The 20158-nt window shown below is 46.4% G+C and overlaps 1 protein-coding gene across 8 annotated transcripts in view; it reads left to right on the top strand.

Moving 5' to 3' along the window:
* The window catches only part of APLP2 (amyloid beta precursor like protein 2), a 46567-nt gene extending 26521 nt beyond the window's left edge, over positions 1–20046 (top strand). Inside the window, exons 4-18 of one of the 8 annotated variants that reach the window (XM_030505537.1) lie at positions 139–251; positions 1659–1834; positions 2368–2585; positions 4433–4600; positions 6626–6741; positions 7049–7123; positions 8310–8468; positions 8786–8914; positions 11283–11382; positions 12423–12593; positions 13150–13185; positions 16070–16149; positions 17016–17090; positions 17522–17677; positions 18456–20046. In XM_030505537.1, the coding sequence (XP_030361397.1) occupies positions 139–251; positions 1659–1834; positions 2368–2585; positions 4433–4600; positions 6626–6741; positions 7049–7123; positions 8310–8468; positions 8786–8914; positions 11283–11382; positions 12423–12593; positions 13150–13185; positions 16070–16149; positions 17016–17090; positions 17522–17677; positions 18456–18557 (1874 nt within the window). In that variant the 3' untranslated portion in view covers positions 18558–20046. Of the gene's footprint in view, positions 1–138; positions 252–1658; positions 1835–2367; positions 2586–4432; positions 4601–6625; positions 6742–7048; positions 7124–8309; positions 8469–8785; positions 8915–11282; positions 11383–12422; positions 12594–13149; positions 13186–16069; positions 16153–17015; positions 17091–17521; positions 17678–18455 lie in introns of all 8 variants that reach the window. The other 7 variants (XM_030505536.1, XM_030505541.1, XM_030505540.1 and 4 more) reach the window with 7 other exon arrangements.
* Positions 20047–20158: the final 112 nt, after the last annotated feature.

Below are 20158 nucleotides of genomic sequence, written 5' to 3'. Positions count from 1 at the left end.
ATTTTCTGTCCCCATTAAGAATACACCAATCTTTTAAGGCACTTTGAACAAAGTGTGTTTTAGTGGAGTTCTCACAGTGGCTCTGTTGTCTGTTAGATGCTGGACATGTGTGAACTATGGATGTTTCTTGTTTTTCAGTGGGGGAGTTTGTAAGTGATGTCCTGCTGGTGCCAGAGAAGTGCCGGTTCTTCCACAAGGAGCGGATGGATGTGTGTGAAAGCCATCAGCACTGGCATACTGTGGCCAAAGAGGTAAATGACCTGCCGTGGCAGGAATATTTATCCTGGATCTGTCCCCTTGGATGCTTGTAGCATTGGAGCACCACAGTGTTCATCTCTGGGGGTCTGTGATTCCCATATTGCAGCCCATGGACTGAGGCAGAGAGCAATGAAAAGGGAATTTAAAAGCACTCAAGTGACTTCAAACAACCTCTGCAGCTAGCTGAGTTATTCTTTGCTCACAAAAGGAGCTTGCCCAAGATCATACTCTAGAATTATCTTGCAATTTAGCTAGGAATGGAAGTCAAGTCTCTTGGATATTGCTTTAACCAGTGGCTCATCCTTCCTTCCAGGGTAGAGAGCCACAGTGTCCACAGGCTGGTTCCTGTTCCCTTGCACATTTTGCATTAATGTACCTGCTGCTGCAGGGGATTTGGATGGCAGCACTTGCTTGGGGACAGTCTGAGTTTCTGGTGCCTGATTAGTGGAGGTTTTACATAAGAGATGGATTATCTTCTCAGAATAAATCTAGCCTGTGGGGGGGGTTTGTGTGGTGGTTTTTTAATCTGACTAGCAAAAAGGTTGCAAATTCTCTGCACACCCGTTTGAGCTGGGGGTAATGAAACCAAGATGTGTGTGTAGAAACAGCAGCACAGTGATTAGTGATGTGCTGGTAAAGATGAGGTTAAGGATGCACCAGTTAAACCTATTTCTTTAAAATCCCAGGAGCAAAACCCCATCGAAATAAAGCTGTGCTGAAGGAATTGCCTTTTAATTGTGGATAAACTTGTTAATGTCGAGCATATTTAAAAGTCACTCTGCTTTTGACAGAGTTGGAGCCCTTCTCCAGAAATATTTGGCTCATTTTCCATCTGTGCTGTAACAAAGCAGAGCACGAGAGGGTTCTGATGTACATAATAAAGCCTTTCTGACTTCATTCTTTTCTGGGGCACCACAAAGCCATGTATTTCCTTAGCTTATGAGAAGTGTATAGATGTAATGTCTGATCACAGTTTGCATTTGGCTTTTTCTTGAATTATCTGATTGATTTTCATCTTCAGCATGTTAAAATAATCTTGACATAAAGTCCATTTGAGTGATTATTCACTTACTGCAGTGTAAAGTGTAATAGCTAAAGTTTAATGAAATGGCCAGCCCAGAAATACAAACAGCAGTTCTGCTGCTTTGGAGTGCTCCATCCCTGGAGTTGGCGCAAAATGTCCTGAGCTTAAATCTGGGACTTTCTTGGAGGTGTTGATTAATCTACAAGGTTCAAATCCATTTTCCTTTGATATTCAGACTTGGGTTGTATGTTGCTGTTGTCTTTTTGCTGTCAAGTTTAGACTGTTGGTAGTATTCTCAAGATCTATGTTAGGCAAACTAGCTTTATCCAAAGCAAGAGCATGATGCTGAACTGACACAAATGGGCTCCTCTTTCAGGCCTGTCTGACGGAAGGGATGATCCTGCACAGTTATGGCATGCTGTTGCCCTGTGGAGTAGACCAGTTCCATGGAACAGAATACGTGTGTTGTCCTCAGGCAAAGGTTGTGGATGAGGCTCTGTCCAAAGAGGAAGAGGACGAAGATGAGGATGAAGACTATGACCTCTATAAAAGGTAGGGTTGTACTAGCACAGATGTTGACAGCTCTGTACATGAAGTTGCTGTTTGTGAATATTTCACCCTTGTGGTGAGGATAGAGAGAGTTCCTGCGCTTTTGAATTTCCCAAAGGAGTGTCCTGGGCCTGAAAGAGCCTTACAGAAGGACAAATGACTTGGCAGCACTATTAGTGGAGGAGGTAAACTGTACCCCTCCCTTTATCCTCAGACAGTCAAAAAGATTGACTGCTAGAGCAGGTACCTCCCCTGATGGTAGAATTCCACTTAGTGAAAAGAAGCTGATGAGAAAATATAGGTAACCTCCACTAAGCCAGAGGCATGGAGAAGCTCTGCCTGCAATAGGTGTGTCTGTAGTGAGGGAGGTCCCATCGCTGCAGTTGATGGGCTGATCAATAGTTGGTCCATTTATTTTTCCCCATCTCCTGTGTTTCTAGAACAGATGAAAAGAGAATCATTACTCTGGTACTTCAAAGGTTGTCTGCAGAGTGATTAACCTCAACTTTCCCCCTAACTTAACTGTATCCCTCCAGTGAGTTCCCTACAGAGGCAGGTGTAGAAGACATCACAGGAACAGCTGTGGAGGAGGATGAGGATGAAGAAGATGAAGGGGAAGAGGAGGAGGATGTGGTGGAAGACCGTGATTACTATTACGATAGCTACAAAGTGGATGATTACAACGAGGAGACCCCCACAGAGCCAAGCAATGACAAGGCTGCTCCCGAAAAAGAAGTCAGCAGTGACATGAAATGTAAGAGATGTTCCAGCCTGCAGGCCTCTGGCTTCCCTGAGAGTCGTTGTCTTGGTGATAGGTTTTTGATCAAGTCACTAAATGCCACTTGGAGGTTGTATTTGCCAGATAAGTTAGCAAACAGAGGAGAAGCTGATGATGCTTATGTTTCAAGTGTTGAAATTAACTCTCTAGAGCACGGGCCATATGTTTCCAGATAAACAGGAGTTCTGCTGGCAGAAAGCCCAGTGTTTGGCACGTTGAACAAGCACCTCCATGAAGGTGCAGTGTTGAGTCAGAAAAACCATGTCTGCATAGGCTGATTTTTGGAAAATCCCAAGCATTTGGGGTACACTCTGAATGTAAAATACCAGTTAAGGGTGATTATCTTGGATTTGGTGGATTATTAGGCAGAAGTTGTTCCCTGTGAGGGTGCTGAGGCGCTGACACAGGGTGCCCAGAGAAGCTGTGGCTGCCCCATCCCTGGCAGTGTTCAAGGCCAGGTTGGACACAGGGGCTTGGAGCAACCTGCTCTAGTGGAAGGTGTCCCTGCCCGTGGCAGGGGGCTGGAACTGGATGAGCTTTAAGGTCCCTTCCAACCCAAACCAGTCTGGGATTGTGTTATACAATATCAGTTTACAAAAGGAAACTAAAAGCAATGGGCCATATTCTGCAGAAGTGGCATAAAGGTGCCTCCTGGCCATTTAAGAGGAACATATTTGGTGGTGCCTTTGCATAAACCCTTCTCTTTCCTGAAAGAAAGCCAGCCAGCACAACTGGCCTGCTTTTATTACACGGGTGACACAGGCTTTCTGCAGTAATAATATATACTGTGCTTGCAGTAGCTTTTGTTAAGTGGTAGGTGCCGTTGCAGAGGGCATCTGCTGGTTGTGTGGTGCCTCAGCATTATACGATGTCCTATCCTTTGCGTGTAGAAGTGTCTGCAGAGGAAGGAGGAGGGGAGAGGCAATGAAATTCAATTAGCTCCAGATCACTGAATCGTTGCCAGCAGTTCTTGCATCTTCCTGGTAAAATGCCAGCATGCTGCAGATAATTTTACTTGCTGAGACAAGGCTTAGCTCATATATGTGCAGGACTGTTACAGATCTGCTGGTGCTGAAACAGTCTTGGAACCGTCTGATTGGGGTGTCTGTTTTGGGGGTCCACAGTCTTTTTTTCCCCAGAGTACCATGAACAGTTGCTAAATTACGCACTGTATCTGTTCTCTTGCCTCAAAATAACCCAGTTATGTGCCTGCTCATTGTGAAGCAGCCCACATACCATAGCTACCTGGAGTTTCAATATTTAGCATATAGATGTTTCCAAACTGGAAAACCTAGCAGCTGAGATTGCCATGGTGATCACGTTCCTTGTGCTTAGCCTGCCTTTTCACTTGCTCTTATACCTCACCTTTAAGACGTGGAGTGTCTATCCAGGCAGAGTGCAGCCAACAGGACATCTTGGAATGCTTTAAGCAGCCCTAATGGGTTTTCCTTCCATCATGTTGGTTTTATCTTTCCATCATGCAGAGACACCCGAGGCATAACACAGTGACATCAAGCCAAACAGATCCGTGCTGTTTCAGCCTCTAGCTAAGGAGAAATCACTCTGGCAGATGAGAGCTCCGTATTGAGGCAACTGCTTGGGTAACCTGGTGCTTCAAAGCACCATGTACAGGCACCTCCCCAAATAGCAAGCCTTGGGGCGAATGCTTTTGCAATGTTAAATATCCCCCCCCAAAACTGACAGAAGCCCTTTGGTCAGTGCAGTGGCTGAAGGTATGAAGTAGAGCCACCACCGTGTTGTATAAAGTGCTCAGCAGCGCCTGTGCTCCTCACTAGCTCACGTTCTAACCCGTCTCCACACAGCTGTCTGCTCCCAGGAGGCGATGACAGGGCCCTGCCGGGCTGTGATGCCTCGTTGGTACTTCGACCCTAACAAGAGAAAATGCATTCGCTTTATATATGGAGGCTGCGGAGGCAACAGGAACAATTTTGAGTCAGAGGAGTATTGTATGGCTGTGTGTAAAAAGATGAGTAAGTCCTGCCTCCCACTGGCCCTTTTGCAGCTAGCCACTGTCTGTCTGGCGTTTGGTGTCTCCTCCTCCTTGCCTAGGTCAAGAGAGGACACGTGTGTAGCTTATCCTCTTGGTCCCGGTGTCTGCAGCAGTTCTGTCTGTCCTTTTGCAGCAGTCTCCTCTTGTCTCCGCTTCTCCGGGTCTTTAGGGTGAGCTTTCCTAGGGAAAGTGGCTCTGGATGTATGGTGTCTGTGCTCTCCGTTGGCTTGCAGCTCTTGCTAAGGGTATAGTTGTCCTCTTCCAGATCTATAGCAGGGATTAGGGGCTGTCTCTAACCTCTTGGGAAAATGCATAGCTTTCCTGTTTACATACCTAGCTTTTATTCCAAATGTGTGGAAGGAAGCACTTGCTTTCCCCAGTGGTGTTCCATCCATACGTTTGACCTGTCGATCCTGAAAAGTAGGCTGCTCCTCGCTGTTCTCCCGGTAGTAGGCATTTTCTTGCTATTGTATTTTGGGAAGATATTGGAGAAGTAGTATAGAATTCAGATCCCCACTTTCAGCTTGGTTTGAAATATGAATCATGACTCAATCCCTGTGTTTTTGAGAGCTTGAGGTTTTTGGCACCAATTTCAACTGGCTTTTATGTCAGATGGTAAAACTACCAAAACCATTTTAACCTCCTTATTAATCTTATTGTTGAACTCCAGCACTTCCACTTCAGCTCCCATAAAAGCCTTTTGAAAGGCTTTTTGTGTTATCTGGGGCTTGGCAGTCTGACTCTACAGCCATAATCCTGTTTACAAAATGGGCTTCATGCAAGTGCTTTAGATTGGGCTGATCTCACCGAAGCGGTGAAATAAAAGATGCGGATGTCAGGAGCTTTTTGTATAAAACTTTGTCCTGTAGCAGAGGGATTTGGGGCTGGAAAGAGGCTTCTCTATGTCCAAGCCTGGTTTGGAAATGCCATGAGCCTGCCCAAAATACGGTGCTGATCTCATGGTGTCTCTTGCATGCAACTGGAATGCCTGTGTGACACGTTGCCATGATTTCAGTTATCCTTTCCCCTTTTCTTCGCTCCTCCTTCCCTAGTTAGAGTAAAGGTTGGTGGATTCAGGTGCATCTAAACTGTATTCATGCTGAAGTGCCAGGTAATTCTTTTCCCTGAAGCATTCAATGACATGTTGGAGGGTTTTTCCACCCAAATAACTAATGTGATTCCCCTTTCTGCCCTCCCTCTGCTGAAGGGCAGCAATGGAGAGCATCCTGTTTGCCATAGATCCTTTCAGAAAGGGCTTTGGGATGTGTAGCTTCTAAAACTGAGCACAGAAACGTGGTTCAGCGTTTCCTGAACTGCAGTTTATGGAGTACAGAGCCCCCATTGTGGATTTTGCATTGTGGATTATTGGATAATGCTTGGAATTGTCAGCTCTTGAAACTGTATTTCTCCCCTTGTCAAAATTGAATGTCTTAAAGACACAAACAGTCCAGTTTATTGGATGAGCCAACTTGTCACACTGAGCCTCCTTCTGTTGCTGTCTTGTCTAATATCATTGCCTGTTAGACCTGCATGGTGCATCTGGAAGGGAAGGTAGGTTGGAAGTGTCAAATATTATGTAGTGTTTTGTGCAGACTTATTTTGAAGCTCCCTGATCCTATTAATGATGTCTGGAGCCAGCTTGTCAGTGAACAGCTAATGCACCAAATGTCATTTAAACTCCCCAAAGCTAATGTGAAAGGGAAGAGAGAACAAGTTCTTTATTCTGCAATCCAAGTCATTCTGTTGCTGGAGCTGAATAATGCTCATCTCCGAACTAATGGGAAGACCGGTTGCCGCAGTGCATTACCATGCTTTGGGGATGATGGAGCTAACTGGTGATGTGCAGTAAATTGGCAGCTTAAAGATACCAAACTGGACTCCTGGTAGGTGGTGGTTCAGTAAACTCAGCCTGTCAGATTGTTAATGGTGCAGGAGTGGAGTTTCCTCTCCCTACCTGTCCTTTGCAGTCCAGGATCCGCCACTTACCCTTACCCTCTCTTTGCAGTGCCAACTGATGATGTGGATGTCTACTTTGAAACCCCAGCTGATGACAACGAACATGCCCGCTTCCAGAAGGCAAAGGAGCAGCTGGAGGTCAGGCACCACAACCGTATGGACCGGGTGAGCATCTAGCTTTGGTCTTTTGCCAGCTGTGTTTGTCTGGACAAATTGATGGTGAACCGGTCTCCTCTCCATGCACCAGCCTTTTGTGTTTCTTGCAATATGGCAGTTAGATTCTCATTTCTTCAGAGTTTTGGGAGAAGGGAATCGCTGGGGACACTTGGCTTGCTGCTCAGTGGGTAAAGTGCTAGGTTTAAACCCCACTGCAGCTGTTTTCCTAGACAGGCTGTACAGAGATCTACCTGTGAAGGCAAGTTAGCTCGCAAAGATCGGATGTTAATTTGGGTTCTGTCCTTTCCTTGTCCAGGTGAAAAAGGAATGGGAGGAAGCAGAACACCAAGCTGTCAATCTCCCCAAGGCAGAAAGGCAGACTCTCATTCAGGTAAGAGCTGAAGGACATAAAGAGGAAAGTTACTGGTGCTTGGCCTTCATCGTTTCAATAAATGAGAGATTGAAGTGTTCAAAGCCAACAGGCAGCTGAGATGGAAGAACAGCTTTCTTGTTCTGTCAGCAGCTGCCTTGTAGAGGAGATTTGATTCAAATGCATGCTTTGTTCTTAATGCTGGAGATGAGCTGATACCGTGCCAGGTCCTTCCCTAAACCCAGCAGTAAGAAGCTGTCTCACCCCTCAAGCGTAGCGACACCAGAGCCAAATTGTAACTTCAGTCCTTTGGCCTGTTCCACACTAACCAGTGGCCTCACAGCCCAGCTCAGATTGGCCTTGACTCTCTGGACACACATTTCCTGTTTGGGCAGACTTAGCAAAAACCACTTAGCCAGCAGATAAAGCTGGTTTGCTGCCAAAGTGCCAATCTTCTGCCTTATGAGGAATGTTCAGTTAGACTGCAAAGTTAATCAGGGATATTCTCAGTATGGGGTTGCTGGGGGCAGGCTCTTCTGGCAGGGACAACTATGTGAAGTTCCCTCAAACCAATATCCATCTTAAGTGGCTGACACCCACTTTGGATTTCATCCTGGAACACAGTTTTCTCTCTAAATTTTTTAACACGAGCCACTGTTTGGAAATATGTGCAAGTCTAAAAGAGTTTGTCATCATGTCTGTTGAAATATAACAACACTTAAGGGACTTTTCTGATTCATTTGGAGATGTGGGTTATGACCTTTCTAATAGACTATATAGAGGTTTGATCTGAAGGAGTACTGATGAAACATCCCCTACGTGATACCTTTGTGAACTTCTGCAAATTCAGATTATTGGCTCTATGCTGAAGGGATCAATCCTGTTTCCATACTGCAAAGTCAAGGGAAAGAGTTAATACCATGTCATTTGTTCAGCACAGCCTGGATCTCCCACCACGAGCTTTATCTGCAAGGCCACATGCCTTCCTCAGACCTCCAAAATGGCTTGTGAAGGCAGTTTGGAAGGCAAATAGTCACCATTGAATTTGCAAAGATGAAATCTGCATCAACAAGGGCACATAGCAGTGCCCTTCTCCCCTGCTATGAATACCTAGGACATGCAGTGTGACAGGCTCTCTTTGTTCAGAGGAGTGAGAATAGGTGACTCTGATGCCTGCAGCGCCTTTCATGCACTTTCTTTGTTGTAGCACTTCCAGGCAATGGTGAAATCCCTGGAGAAAGAGGCAGCAAGTGAGAAGCAGCAGCTCGTGGAAACTCACCTTGCTCGTGTGGAAGCTATGCTGAACGACCGCCGCCGCATCGCTCTGGAGAACTACCTGGCTGCCCTGCAGGCTGACCCACCACGGGTGAGTTTCTTTGCAGGGTGGAAGGTGGGAACAGCTCGGTGAGAAGACTGCCTGTGGGTTGCCAAGGCAGAAGCTGGGAATGGGTTCTGTAAAGCTTTCTCCAGCGTGGCAGTTCCTGCAGACTTAGCTGTGGGTCTCCTAACTGACTCCTCCTTTCTGCCTGGTTAAGAAACCCACCGCTTTGTTTGGTGTTCATAAGGCACAATTGCTCTAACAGACTTAACATAAAAGAAAAACGGGTATTTTCTCCAGTGCTGTGTTTCAGCTGTGAATTGGCTCAAATAGAACTGAACTCTTCCCCTCCTCAAATCCCACAGCCCCACCGCATCCTGCAAGCTCTGAAGCGCTATGTGCGTGCCGAGAACAAGGACCGGCTGCACACCATCCGCCACTACCAGCACGTCCTGGCAGTTGACCCAGAAAAGGCTGCACAGATGAAATCTCAGGTATAAGAATGTTTCTATCAAGGCAGGCATTGTTAGCCAGGCCTGGCTGTCAGAGGATTTAGAAGCTGTGCATTTGCTGGGTACTATAGCAACTTCTCATTCTTGTGCAGAGATCTCCCGTTCTTTTTGTCATCAGATATGCTGTCTGTGCAAGTTTCCTTGGTGCGTAGTGCTCAAAACTGGAGCTCTGGTTTATACAGGAATTATTGTTGGTCACAAGGACAAGTCTAGGAGTTTAGAACTAGTTTGGTATCATTTTTATGTTTCCTTTTGTCAAACACCCTTGAGATTATTTGGTGGGGACTTGGTCATCCTTGAACTGACTGCCTCACTTCTTCCAGGACCTCCTGTCTGTGTGTTACTTTCGTTAGGCTGCTTCTTCACATGCCTGTGTTTTGGGTTTGTGGGAATCTTTCATGCCTCTGCAGAGTTACTGTCTTGGTTCTGAAGCATAATACATAACCCTTCCCAAGCACTTGATCATCGTTGTTGGCTTTATTAGAAAGTCTACTTTTGATGAGTTTTATTTTGTGCTCTTGCGATATATTTTACTCCTGAACAGCCAGAAAGTCATTTTCTTTGTGCTGGGTAGTGCTCGTGAATACGCTGCTTCAAGTGGGTGTCAAACCTGGCCATTGGTACTTGTAAGAGGAGTTGCAGATATTCCACAAGTCCTTTGAATTACATCATGGCACTTGTTTTTACAACCCACCTTTGAAAAGGTGGAAGATGTACGGAAAGGCCTAAGTAAGAGTCAAAATAAGAATGGCCAATTCATGTTAAAAAGATCTGTTCATAAGGGTATGTCCTTTCACAAGTTCAGAGAGAAGCAGAGAGCACTGACTGTCCAGTTGCAGCTTCAGGAATGTAATCTGTGTTCCCACCAGTCCCAGTTTGGGGTGGGCTTGCTGCTTTTGACACATCTTTGAATTCTGTAATGCATGGAAGATATGCCAGAACAGAAAGGAATAGAGAGCTGCAAGGAGACAAGGTGGTGGAGCACATCCAAATGGAAAGAGAGAGGAAAAAATACCTCATTACTTGGCTTTATAACCAGTTAATGGAAACATGCTGGTTTAAGAGTAAGACAGGGGCTGGAGCCCATTCCTATCACCTTTGGTGAGGTGTAGAGTCATGTTGCAGTGATTTTCTAGAAGCAAAATTCACCCTTGGAGGTGTCCTGGTGGTTTCCTGCTGTTCCTGGGTGCTAGCAGTGCACCTTCAGCCCTTGTCCCTCGGGTTATGTGCCACTGCTGCTCTGATTCTTGCCAAGCTGCACATCCCGGTGGTATTTACAAGCTGCTGTTTGCCTTGCGGTGCGGAATACGTGATAGCTGTTTTCAGAGGCAGCTTAGCACAGCGAGCACGGCCCACCCTGACCCTTTGTTCTGACACTGCCAAAGCCCAAGAGAGCCTGTGTGAGCTGTATTCTTAAGCTAAAACCTAAACAGTCTTTAATTCATTCTGAAGGCTGCAGTGTCAACAGATCGGCAGGGGAGGGATGTGGGTGGGACAGTTCAATTTCCATTCCCTTTGCTTTTCAGATGCACTTTAAGCGCCCCAATCGATGCCCTTGATTGACGAGCTGCCACATGTAAAATTAAATTGCTTTCATCCTTGCTCTTAAAGGTCAGGCACACATCAGACTGTAAAACAGGTCCTTTCAACTCCTTTATTTCAACGTTAAGTCGTCCAGATATATGTTTTTTGTTGTCTACGTGATCCCTGATTATGCAGCACCCTCTTCAGGTCAGGCTTGACTTTACCAGCGAATTTAATATGCTGGGGAAGAGCGATTTGAGGTTGCCTGGAGTTGGAATTCATTTCTCAAATGAGGGGAGAATGCTGTTGGCAGTGAGTGGGTGTAGTGGGTGTAAGACAAATGTAATGCCACCGTTGTTCTGAAAGGCACCTTTGTTCTGCAGCCAGAGTTGATAAATAATATTGTCTACTCCCTTTGTGTGTATCTCTTCTAGTAGTCAGGAATGATAATCCATTTAATAAAGCACTTGCTTGTAGCTGCTGCAGGAAATGAATTATGACCGTGTCTGGCGGATGGGAAATACCAGCTCCAGCACTTCCAGTGGAGAGCTGGTTACAGCAAGAGTCAGCCACATCCTCTCCGTCTTGCTCCCAGCCTTTCCCAAAATACCGAGAGGGCCATGCACAAACAACCAGTTCTATCAGAGTGATGTGTTAGAGACTATCATCCAGAGAATGAGACTAGGTGGACCCTTGTCCCGTTCTGTTGCTTGTGATGGCAGATCCACCACCAGTAGCAGATGCTTAATGAAGCAAGTGAAGGACCGGTACCAATCGAGTGACTGACAGTCTTTGCCTCCTCCAACACACTCTTGTACATCTGCAGGTGATGACACATCTCCATGTGATTGAGGAGCGGATGAATCAAAGCTTGTCTCTGCTCTACAAGGTGCCATATGTGGCTGAAGAAATCCAGGATGAGATTGGTGAGTGTCTCTGTGCCAGCTCCCATGTCACCGTGTTAGACAAGCTTTTTTATAGCAACCTCCAAAAAGATGGCTAGCTCCTTTGAGGGGATGCCCTGCACAACAGGCTCTCAGGCTTAGGTACCACAGGGCAGATACTCTCAGGGTTTTAGAAACACAGAATCACAGAATGGGTTTGAGCTGGAAGGGACCTTAAAGCTCATCCAGCTCCAGCCCCCTGCCACGGGCAGGGACACCTTCCACTAGAGCAGGTTGCTCCAAGCCCCTGTGTCCAACCTGGCCTTGAACACTGCCAGGGATGGGGCAGCCACAGCTTCTCTGGGCACCCTGTGCCAGCGCCTCAGCACCCTCACAGGGAAGAGCTTCTGCCTCAGAGCTCATCTCAGTCTCCCCTCTGGCAGGTTAAAGCCATTCCCCTTGTCCTGTCCCTCCATCCCTTGTCCAAAGCCCCTCTCCAGGTTTCCTGGAGCCCCTTTAGGCACTGGAGCTGCTCTAAGGTCTCCCCTTCAGGAGCCTTCTCTTCTCGAGGCTGCCCCAGCCCAGCTCTCTCAGCCCGGCTCCAGAGCAGAGCTGCTCCAGCCCTCACAGCATCATCATGGGGCTCCTCTGGGCTTGCAGGAGCAGGTCCGCAGCTGACTGGCAATGTTTTGCAACACATCCAGAGTAGCTTGTACCTAAGAACTTCCACTGCCTGTATCAAAAAGAGTCAACAGCATTCCAAATAGCAAAGCTGTTTCTCAAAGGGAGATGAAAAAGATCCATAAAAATAGGCAGGTGCTTTCCCGCTTTATAGTTTAATCCCGTCTTGCCAAAACCTCTTGCCACATCAAACCCCTTGGCCCTTATTTGTGTGTATTTCTAGGTGACACCTTTACTTGAGAATTCCAGATGAGACTTCAGAGCATGCGAGATAAGATAACCTGGCAGCCCTCAGCAGCATTCCCTGCAGCCCTGCCTCAGCTCGGTTCAAGCCATCTGCCTCTTTCTGTCCCTGCCAGGCTTCATGCAGTTTGTGTAATATTTCCTCTTACTCCTTTCAGATGAGCTGCTTCAGGAGCAACGTGCAGACATGGATCAGTTCACATCCTCCATTTCGGAATCCCAGGTGGATGTCAGGGTGAGCTCTGAGGAGAGTGAAGAAATTCCCCTGGAGGGCAAACCTTTCCGTCCGTTCCAGGTGAAAACCTTCCCAGCCTTGCCTGAAAGTGAAGGTATGTGGAACTGGAAACTGGCTTTACACAACAGAGGTGCTTTTATCTTAGGCTCAGCTTGGTGGAACAGAAAGCTCCATCCCTTTGGGTGCTCTAAGAGGAAAGCAGCTGCCCCAGCAGTACCCCTGGAAAGAGGCAGTGCCACTTGTACTGCACTGAGCTTCTCTGTTGGTTTTCCCATTCTTCTCTTGGCAGAATTGGTTTATCTCTTCCCATTTTGCAGGGAGTTTCACATTCTGACTGCGTGGCTTGACTCTGCAATGAATTTTCAGTCTTTAAGCAAAATGCTCTCATGTTATGTTGAGTCTGTGCCCTGTGGAAGGGCTGTAGGAGTTCTCTTTATTTTAAAGCTGTATTTTGTTGTACTGTTGGGTGTTGACAGCTGGTGTGTGTGCGCGTTGACTTTACAAATGCTTGGACAGAGTCCTGAGCTTAAAGAAGGCTGAGGACTAAAAGCTTTTCCCAGGCTCTGAGTCAGAAATCATGCACAAGCCTTTTCCTTTCTCTCTTAATCTCCTTTCTCTGCTATTTTTGTTTTTGTTTTCCCTCCTGCTAGATCCTCAGACGGATTTGTACCACCCAATGAAAAAAGGTTGGTTCTAAGCTGCTCCCTCACAGTGCTTTCGATCACTGTCCTACCTTCTCAGTGTGTCTGATAGCTTCATGTTAGTTCCATACTCACCTTGATTTTCATTTCCCTGCTCTCATTTAGATCAGTAACTTTCAGCTGTGCTTGTTTAGGACTAGTGTTAAAGAAACAAGCTAGTCTGAGCATCTCATTGAGTGCGTGTGTTCCTCCCTGCTGGGCTCACAAGGTGTCTTGGAGTAGCTTTTTTGCCCTCAAGAAACCTAGCAGGCTGCTTGCAGCATCTCCAGTTGGGCACTTGGCAAGATAAATCTCACAGTGGTGATGGAAAATAGTCTGGAGGCTCTTGTCCCTGCTGTGGAATCCATCCTTGATGACAGCACTAAACTAGGAACCGGTGCCGCAGCAGACGTGGGTTGTGTTTCTTGGCTAAGTGTCCTCATAGATACCATAGAGTGCAGCTAGTCTGGGACACATGCATTAGGAGATTCCTTCTTTGTGGTCTCCTCAGCATCCCCCTTTCCACTCGTAGCATCTCTCCGTGCTAGTAAAGTCCTGTGTGATTATCCATTTCTCTTTTAGCTCCTTATTAATTCTGCAGGAACTCAGTGCCTGGCTTAGTGGGGCTGCCTGGGCTGGAAAAGCAGCAGAGAGATACTGGCATTAAATTAACTTCTTCGTTAGCGGTACAGTCTCAGGTGAAGATGAGGCCTGGGTGTTTTGCTACCACAGATCTCATTCCTGAAGTGGAAATTGCAGGCTAATTCCTAAAACGCTCTTGCAGAGCAGTGGTACGTGTGCTGTGCGTGGGATGTAAACCCAGCATTTTAATCTGCCTTTGGTTACAAACACATTGTGCAGAATCTCAAAGGGAGAGGAAAGAATTTTGCTAATAACCATTGAATATGAATACAGATAGTTTTGTAACACAGTGAAGGCCAGAAAGCTTGGAACTATGCTCATTAACAGCCTTTCTCTACAAGTGTAAGTCACCTTCATCCCTCTTGTGGAACAGCATACAGCTAATTCAGTGCACTGTCTGCTCTGGAAGGAATTAGGACAGCCTTTAGTTTGATTTTTTTCCTTTGGACAAGTGCTTCATTGACTTCAAGGTGATCAGGATAAGCTGGTGCTCCCCATTTCATAGAATCATGGCATCCTTTGGATTGGAAGGGACCTTAAAGCTCATCCAGTTCCAACCCCCTGCCACGGGCAGGGACACCTTCCACTAGAGCAGGTTGCTCCAAGCCCCATAGGAGAGTTTCTGATGACTTGGGGACAAAGATTATATCTGCACTTGCTCCTTATCTCTACACTGTATTTCAGGAGGGCTGCTAGGGAGTTTTGTGGGGGATGTTGTGCATGTGTGTGAGTTTCTTTCCCCCGGGAAGTATATAGTCTAAACTGTGCCTTTGAGCTACATAGAACTGGGTCTGTTATTTGGTACAGCACACTGTGACAAATAGCAAAGCTCAGAACTCCCAGCCCTGGAGACTCTGCTGCGTTGGCTCCTGAGGATTGAATAAAACAGCCATAGGCCAAAAGCTGACACAGTAGTTCTCTAAAAGTTATTTGTGGCTGGTCTCTCCACAAAATCCCCATCATTACCTTTCACAATAACATGACCTGCTCGGGCAGCCGTGAGAAGTCAGACCGCCAGTCTTGGCCGTGCTTGGAATCTGATTACTGTTTCCAAAGAGCTGGATAGGGAAAGGGAATGCAAAAAAACCCTGAGATGCTTCTTTTGGGAGGAGTTGGAGTGAAACATTAGTTTCCTTGGCGTTTTCAGGCAGTAAAAACTTGCCTTGAAGCCAAGCAGCCTCTTCTTACATCTCATCAAAGAACATGCTGCCAATTTCAGCAGTGGCTGACATAATGTCTTAGGCAACCTGCAAGCTCAGCAGCTTGTGGAGAGGTGTAGGCAGTCACTGCCAAAGTGTTAAGTGCTGTAGCAGTATTTCCCCCACCTCATGCTCTGCATTGGAGAGACCCCGCTGTAGGTCTGAGGCTTTGCTGTCCTCCTGCTTTTGCATTAGAGAGGCTTAGGTGTTGTGAAGGACGTTGTGTTGTCCCTGCAGATAATGGAAAAGAGGCTTTCTCCTGATGTGCTGTGTTATGTTAGGTCTTTGTATCTTGCATCAGACTCTTCTCTTATTGATCCAATCTATTTATAAACGCTTCAGATCCAAACAGTTTATGCGGAGCAGCCGCCTCCTGTTAATTGATATTCCTCTCTTGATCCTATACTAGTTTCAGCCTAGAAATGGGTGAGTGATGTTCTGGTACAAAGGCTGGCGTAGCTCGTTGCTCCTCCCTTATCCTGGGATTTATTGTTTCTGGGCTTGTGCCAGCGAAGGGACAGCAGCTCATTACAGAGCTGGGTGACCTTGAAATTCTCATTCCCGAGGCACTTGCTGATGCGCTTGATTGCAAAAGAATGGGTGCCAGCATTCCCTGCGTGCTGGCTCCCAGCACGGAGGAGATGTGTGCCTCCAGCACGGGGTCACAGTGAGGTGGTGCTGACCCCAAGTGACATCTGCAGAAAGGAACTGCACGCTCACACCTTGTGTTAACACGTTGCCTTGAACCTTCTAACAGCAGCACTTAGCGGTAGATGGTATTTGTGGATTGACACCTCAGCCTGGTTTTGGTGAGTCTTGTCTGCTCCTCTCATTGCCACCTCATTCCCACTCATTAACAGAACCCCCCCCCAGTCACTTGTCACTGTAGCATAGCTTACAAGCTCCCCTTCTGACACAACAGCATGAAGACAGGTTAATAATCAGCGATCCATGTGGTTAAACACACTAGCCATGGCAGCTCTACAAAGAGTAGGTAACTCTTCCCAAAGTCACTGAGTAATGGTCCGTGCCTTGCTCTTCTGGTGCAGGTTCTGGCATGACTGAGCTGGATGGGCTGATCGGCGCTGAAGAAAAGGTGATTAACAGCAAGAAGAAAGTGGATGAAAATGTGGTGAGCCCTCCACCTTTCTTTTGTAAAGCCGAGTTTGCTGGGGACACTAATTAATAGCAGTGGCTTATTTCCATGCTTACAGAATGTCACTGCAGTCGTTATCCATATGGTGTGGGGGAGTCAGTTTTCTGACTATTGTAGGCTCTTAATACTGCTTAGCATCAGAAGGGTGGGAGGGTGAGGGAAGGAAAGAGATCTAGATCTCTGGCAGTCTGAGCTGGAGATCTGTCTGATTTAGTAACTGCTTTCCCAAGCAGAGACCCTCTGGTATGGCTTGATTTGAGCTAGGTAGCTCGCCGTCTGAACACACTGTGTGATCCATCTGTCTTCCCACCTATTTTTCATGGCAAGAAAGGCCCTGCTGCCTTCTGAAGGGGAGCAAGCCAGTTGGTATTAGCTCTATTTACAGTGTACAGAATTCATGACGTTCTAGTGGCAGCCTTGCCTCAGTTCCCTGGGTTAAAAAACCAACACAGTTGACTTTTGAGAGTTTCCTTTCAAGATTGTTTCATAGAATCATAGAATCACAGAATGGTTTGGGTTGGAAAGGATCTTAAGATCATGTAGTTCTAACCCCCCAAAAAGGGGGGTTTTAAAGCCCCAGGTTACATCTTCCACAGCAGAAGTGCTGTGTCCAAAACTAGGACCTGGGTTTTCATTTGAGTCTTTAGTTTGAGGTAGTCTGGATGTCCAGATAGCTGCAGTACTAGCTCTGGTGGCTTAAAATGTTGGAGAACAGTTGAGAGCAGGGGAAATATGGTTCTGAGTCTTTGCTAGTCTTCATTAAAGGTCTCTTGCGTGCCTCCACATCCCTTCTGCCTTGTATAGCTCCCTTCATAAAGCACTTTTGTGGCTGTTCTCAGGTAATTGATGAAACCCTGGATGTGAAGGAGATGATTTTCAATGCGGAGCGTGTTGGTGGGCTGGTGGACGAGCCGGTACGTACATGGTCAGCGATGGGCATGTTCCTAAAGCTGGGGTTTGGTTCCTGTGTGGGACTGAATTTGGGGTTTGGTCCCTTGATGCTGCTCTGAGAGGTCACACAGCACCAGCCTTGCTGCATAGTGGTGTGAACAGTAAATACATGTTAGAACCTGACCTGTCTCTTGCGTAAGTGTTTTGTGGGATGGGGAAGCAGTGTGGGTCACTGCCTGTCCAGAATGCCTGAGCAGAGGAACAATTTTGTGTTGGTTATCCTTTTGGTGAAATATTTAGAGGTGAAATGTTTACCCTGTCCAGTGTAATCAGTCATGTCTTGATACCACAGATGGTTAAAGACCTTTTAGGTCTTTATGCCACCTTTTAGGTTTAGCAGCACGTCTTCCTCATGGCTCTTCCTCTAACTTCTGTGTTGTTCTCTTCCCTCCAGGATAATGACAACTCCCTCCGTGATGACTTCAGTTTCAGCAGCAGTGCCCTTATTGGCCTTTTGGTGATTGCTGTTGCCATAGCTACTGTTATAGTCATCAGCTTGGTGATGCTGAGGAAGAGGCAGTATGGGACCATCAGCCATGGGATTGTGGAGGTGAGAAACGACTCCTGCTCCATAACTGAGGATGAAAATAGTCAGCATGGAATCACATGTTGTGTGTAGGGGGCGAAGATGGCAGGAGCTGCCAAGCCATCAGCAGCTCCACTCCTAGCTAGATGGGGCTTAACTCTGTAGATGCTGACACGTTCATCACTCATTTATTAGTGTGCAGGTGTTGGTCATCGGCGTGCCGTGGTGGGACCTGTCACTTCACAGTTGTATTCCCGGATCACAGGGAATTCAGTTAGGTTTCCCTGCCTGGCTCAGGGTAGGATTTAGCAGTAAATAAGCTTTTCAGGCGATATTTTTAGCAGGGGAGTAAGTCAGTCAATCTACAGCAATTTGTCCTCCCGACTAATGTAACAACTATTAAGACAGAGCGAGGTTCCTCCTCCTTCCTTCTGCTCCCAACATGCACATTTCTAATGATGACTTAATGGAGTCTGGAGAAAGCTGCTTTTCCCCTTTGCCCAACTGATGCAGGAAATCATAATGACCTCTTTAATGAGAGAAGCAGGTCCCACACTTGTAACGTTGGCTCACTTAGTAAGAGATTTGTGCAGAGCATCTCCAAATAGGCAAGAGCAGGCAGGAGGCAATAGCGTCTGAACGGGGAACTCTGTTAAGCTGATTATTTTTTGTGGTTTAACCTTTTTTCCCTGTTTGCTGCTTGCTGTGGTATTTATCCAGCGTGTGCCCATCAGCTTTTGGTACTGTGATATAAGGCCTTCAAGTTCCTCCTTTGAGCAGTAACCCTCTGTTCTTCCCAAAGGTTGACCCGATGCTTACCCCAGAAGAGCGGCATCTGAGCAAGATGCAAAACCACGGCTACGAGAACCCCACTTACAAATACCTGGAGCAGATGCAGATATAAAAGAGATGAAGATACAACAGCCCTGGGTGGGAAAGGCTCAGGGCGGAGGGCCAAAGTGGTCCAGCGTTTTGGATCAACTACTGACCAACAGTTGCTTCGAGAGGACTTCATCTTACATTCAGAACTCCTGGATCATTAAGACTATAATTACTACTGTAGAGTTGCAATTTCCATTCTTTTAAATGGGTGAAGAAATGATAATATAACAATATGATATATAAATCTCCTTAAATGGGAAAAATGGATCTATTGCAGATATTTGACTGAGATGTAGTTTTCTTTTTTGGTTTTTTTTTGGTTTTTTTAATAATCTGGGAAATACTAGTTCTGTTGTTCTGATGTCTGATACAAGCTCTATATATATAAAATGGGAAATGTGGATTTTTATTTCAGATAGACCACCTGTATATTGAGGGTCCTTTGTCCCAGCCCGCCTTGTAAAAAGGAGACAGTTGTGGCTCTTGAGTCATTTTGGCTTTTATATATAAAGCAGTATTTGGGTTTTCCTTTGGATTTTGATTTTCAAGTTAATTTCACTGGGAGTTGCAAAGAGATTAATTTAGGGATAGGAACTGTGACACAGAAGGAAGCAATTGGGAATGGAAACTAACAAAAAACCCTGATAACAAGAAAAAAAAAGAGAAAAAGAGAAAAAAAAGAGTAAAAAAAAAAAAAGAGACCCCCCCCCATCCTCATATGCCAGTGGTGTGCACCCTGCTGCTTAGCAGCCTGGGCTCTAGGAATCAAAGACTCCCTGGAGGCAAGGAGTTAAAAGGCTTCTAGCATCTCTGTTTATAGTTATTCTAGTGGAATGTTAGAACATGGTTTGTGCATCCTGGGGTCTGCACATTCCCCCTGCCAGATTCAGTTCTGCTCTAGAGTTGGAAGTTCCTGGGTATTGAATTGAAATCCTCTGTTCAGAACCAGTTTCCTTCAGTCCTCACCTGGCATTAACAGCCCCCTCTCGCTACTACTTTCTAATTCCCCCAGCTCTCCTGCCTCACCAACGTGGTAAGTAGCTGAGAGACTCAGATTTTGGAGCCTTTGCATCTCTCTGGGTGACGTTGGGCCACGGGCACGGTTCTGGGTGGCTTTGCCCAGAGATGACAAATCACTGCAAGGTTCAGCACCTCTGGGAGCTGATGAATGTGGAATTCGCTGGAAGTGGGGAGGGAAGAGGGACAAGGTGCCTGCTTGAAGGGCAAAGAGATGCATAGGCCCCAAGAAGAACGAAAGGGGTGTCGTTCCACTCACCATCATGTCTTTGTAATGCTTGTATAGTTGGTGTTAATGCTCACGGCTTTTTTAAATCTGGAGGTTCTGGTAACCTGTGGTGTATTTTTTCTATTTTTCCTGTGACTTTCTTTTTCCCCCCCACCCCACCCTCCGTGTCTCTTCCCACTATGCACAGATTTACCTGCAAACTCCTTAGTGTGGTCTGTGGGGAATGTACAAAGTTTAAACACATCAATAAACACTTTAACTTCCAGAGTGTTTCTTCTCGTTATTCACGGGCTCGCTCCATTTCCCTCTCATCCCACCGTGGCCTTGCCAAACCTGTGGAGATCTTACCCCGCCTCTTTGTCCACATTGCTCCAGCG

This window comes from Strigops habroptila, chromosome 17 (assembly GCF_004027225.2).
Source record: "Strigops habroptila isolate Jane chromosome 17, bStrHab1.2.pri, whole genome shotgun sequence".
Lineage (NCBI taxonomy): Eukaryota > Metazoa > Chordata > Aves > Psittaciformes > Psittacidae > Strigops > Strigops habroptila.
This window is presented reverse-complemented; position numbering and strand designations above follow the sequence as displayed.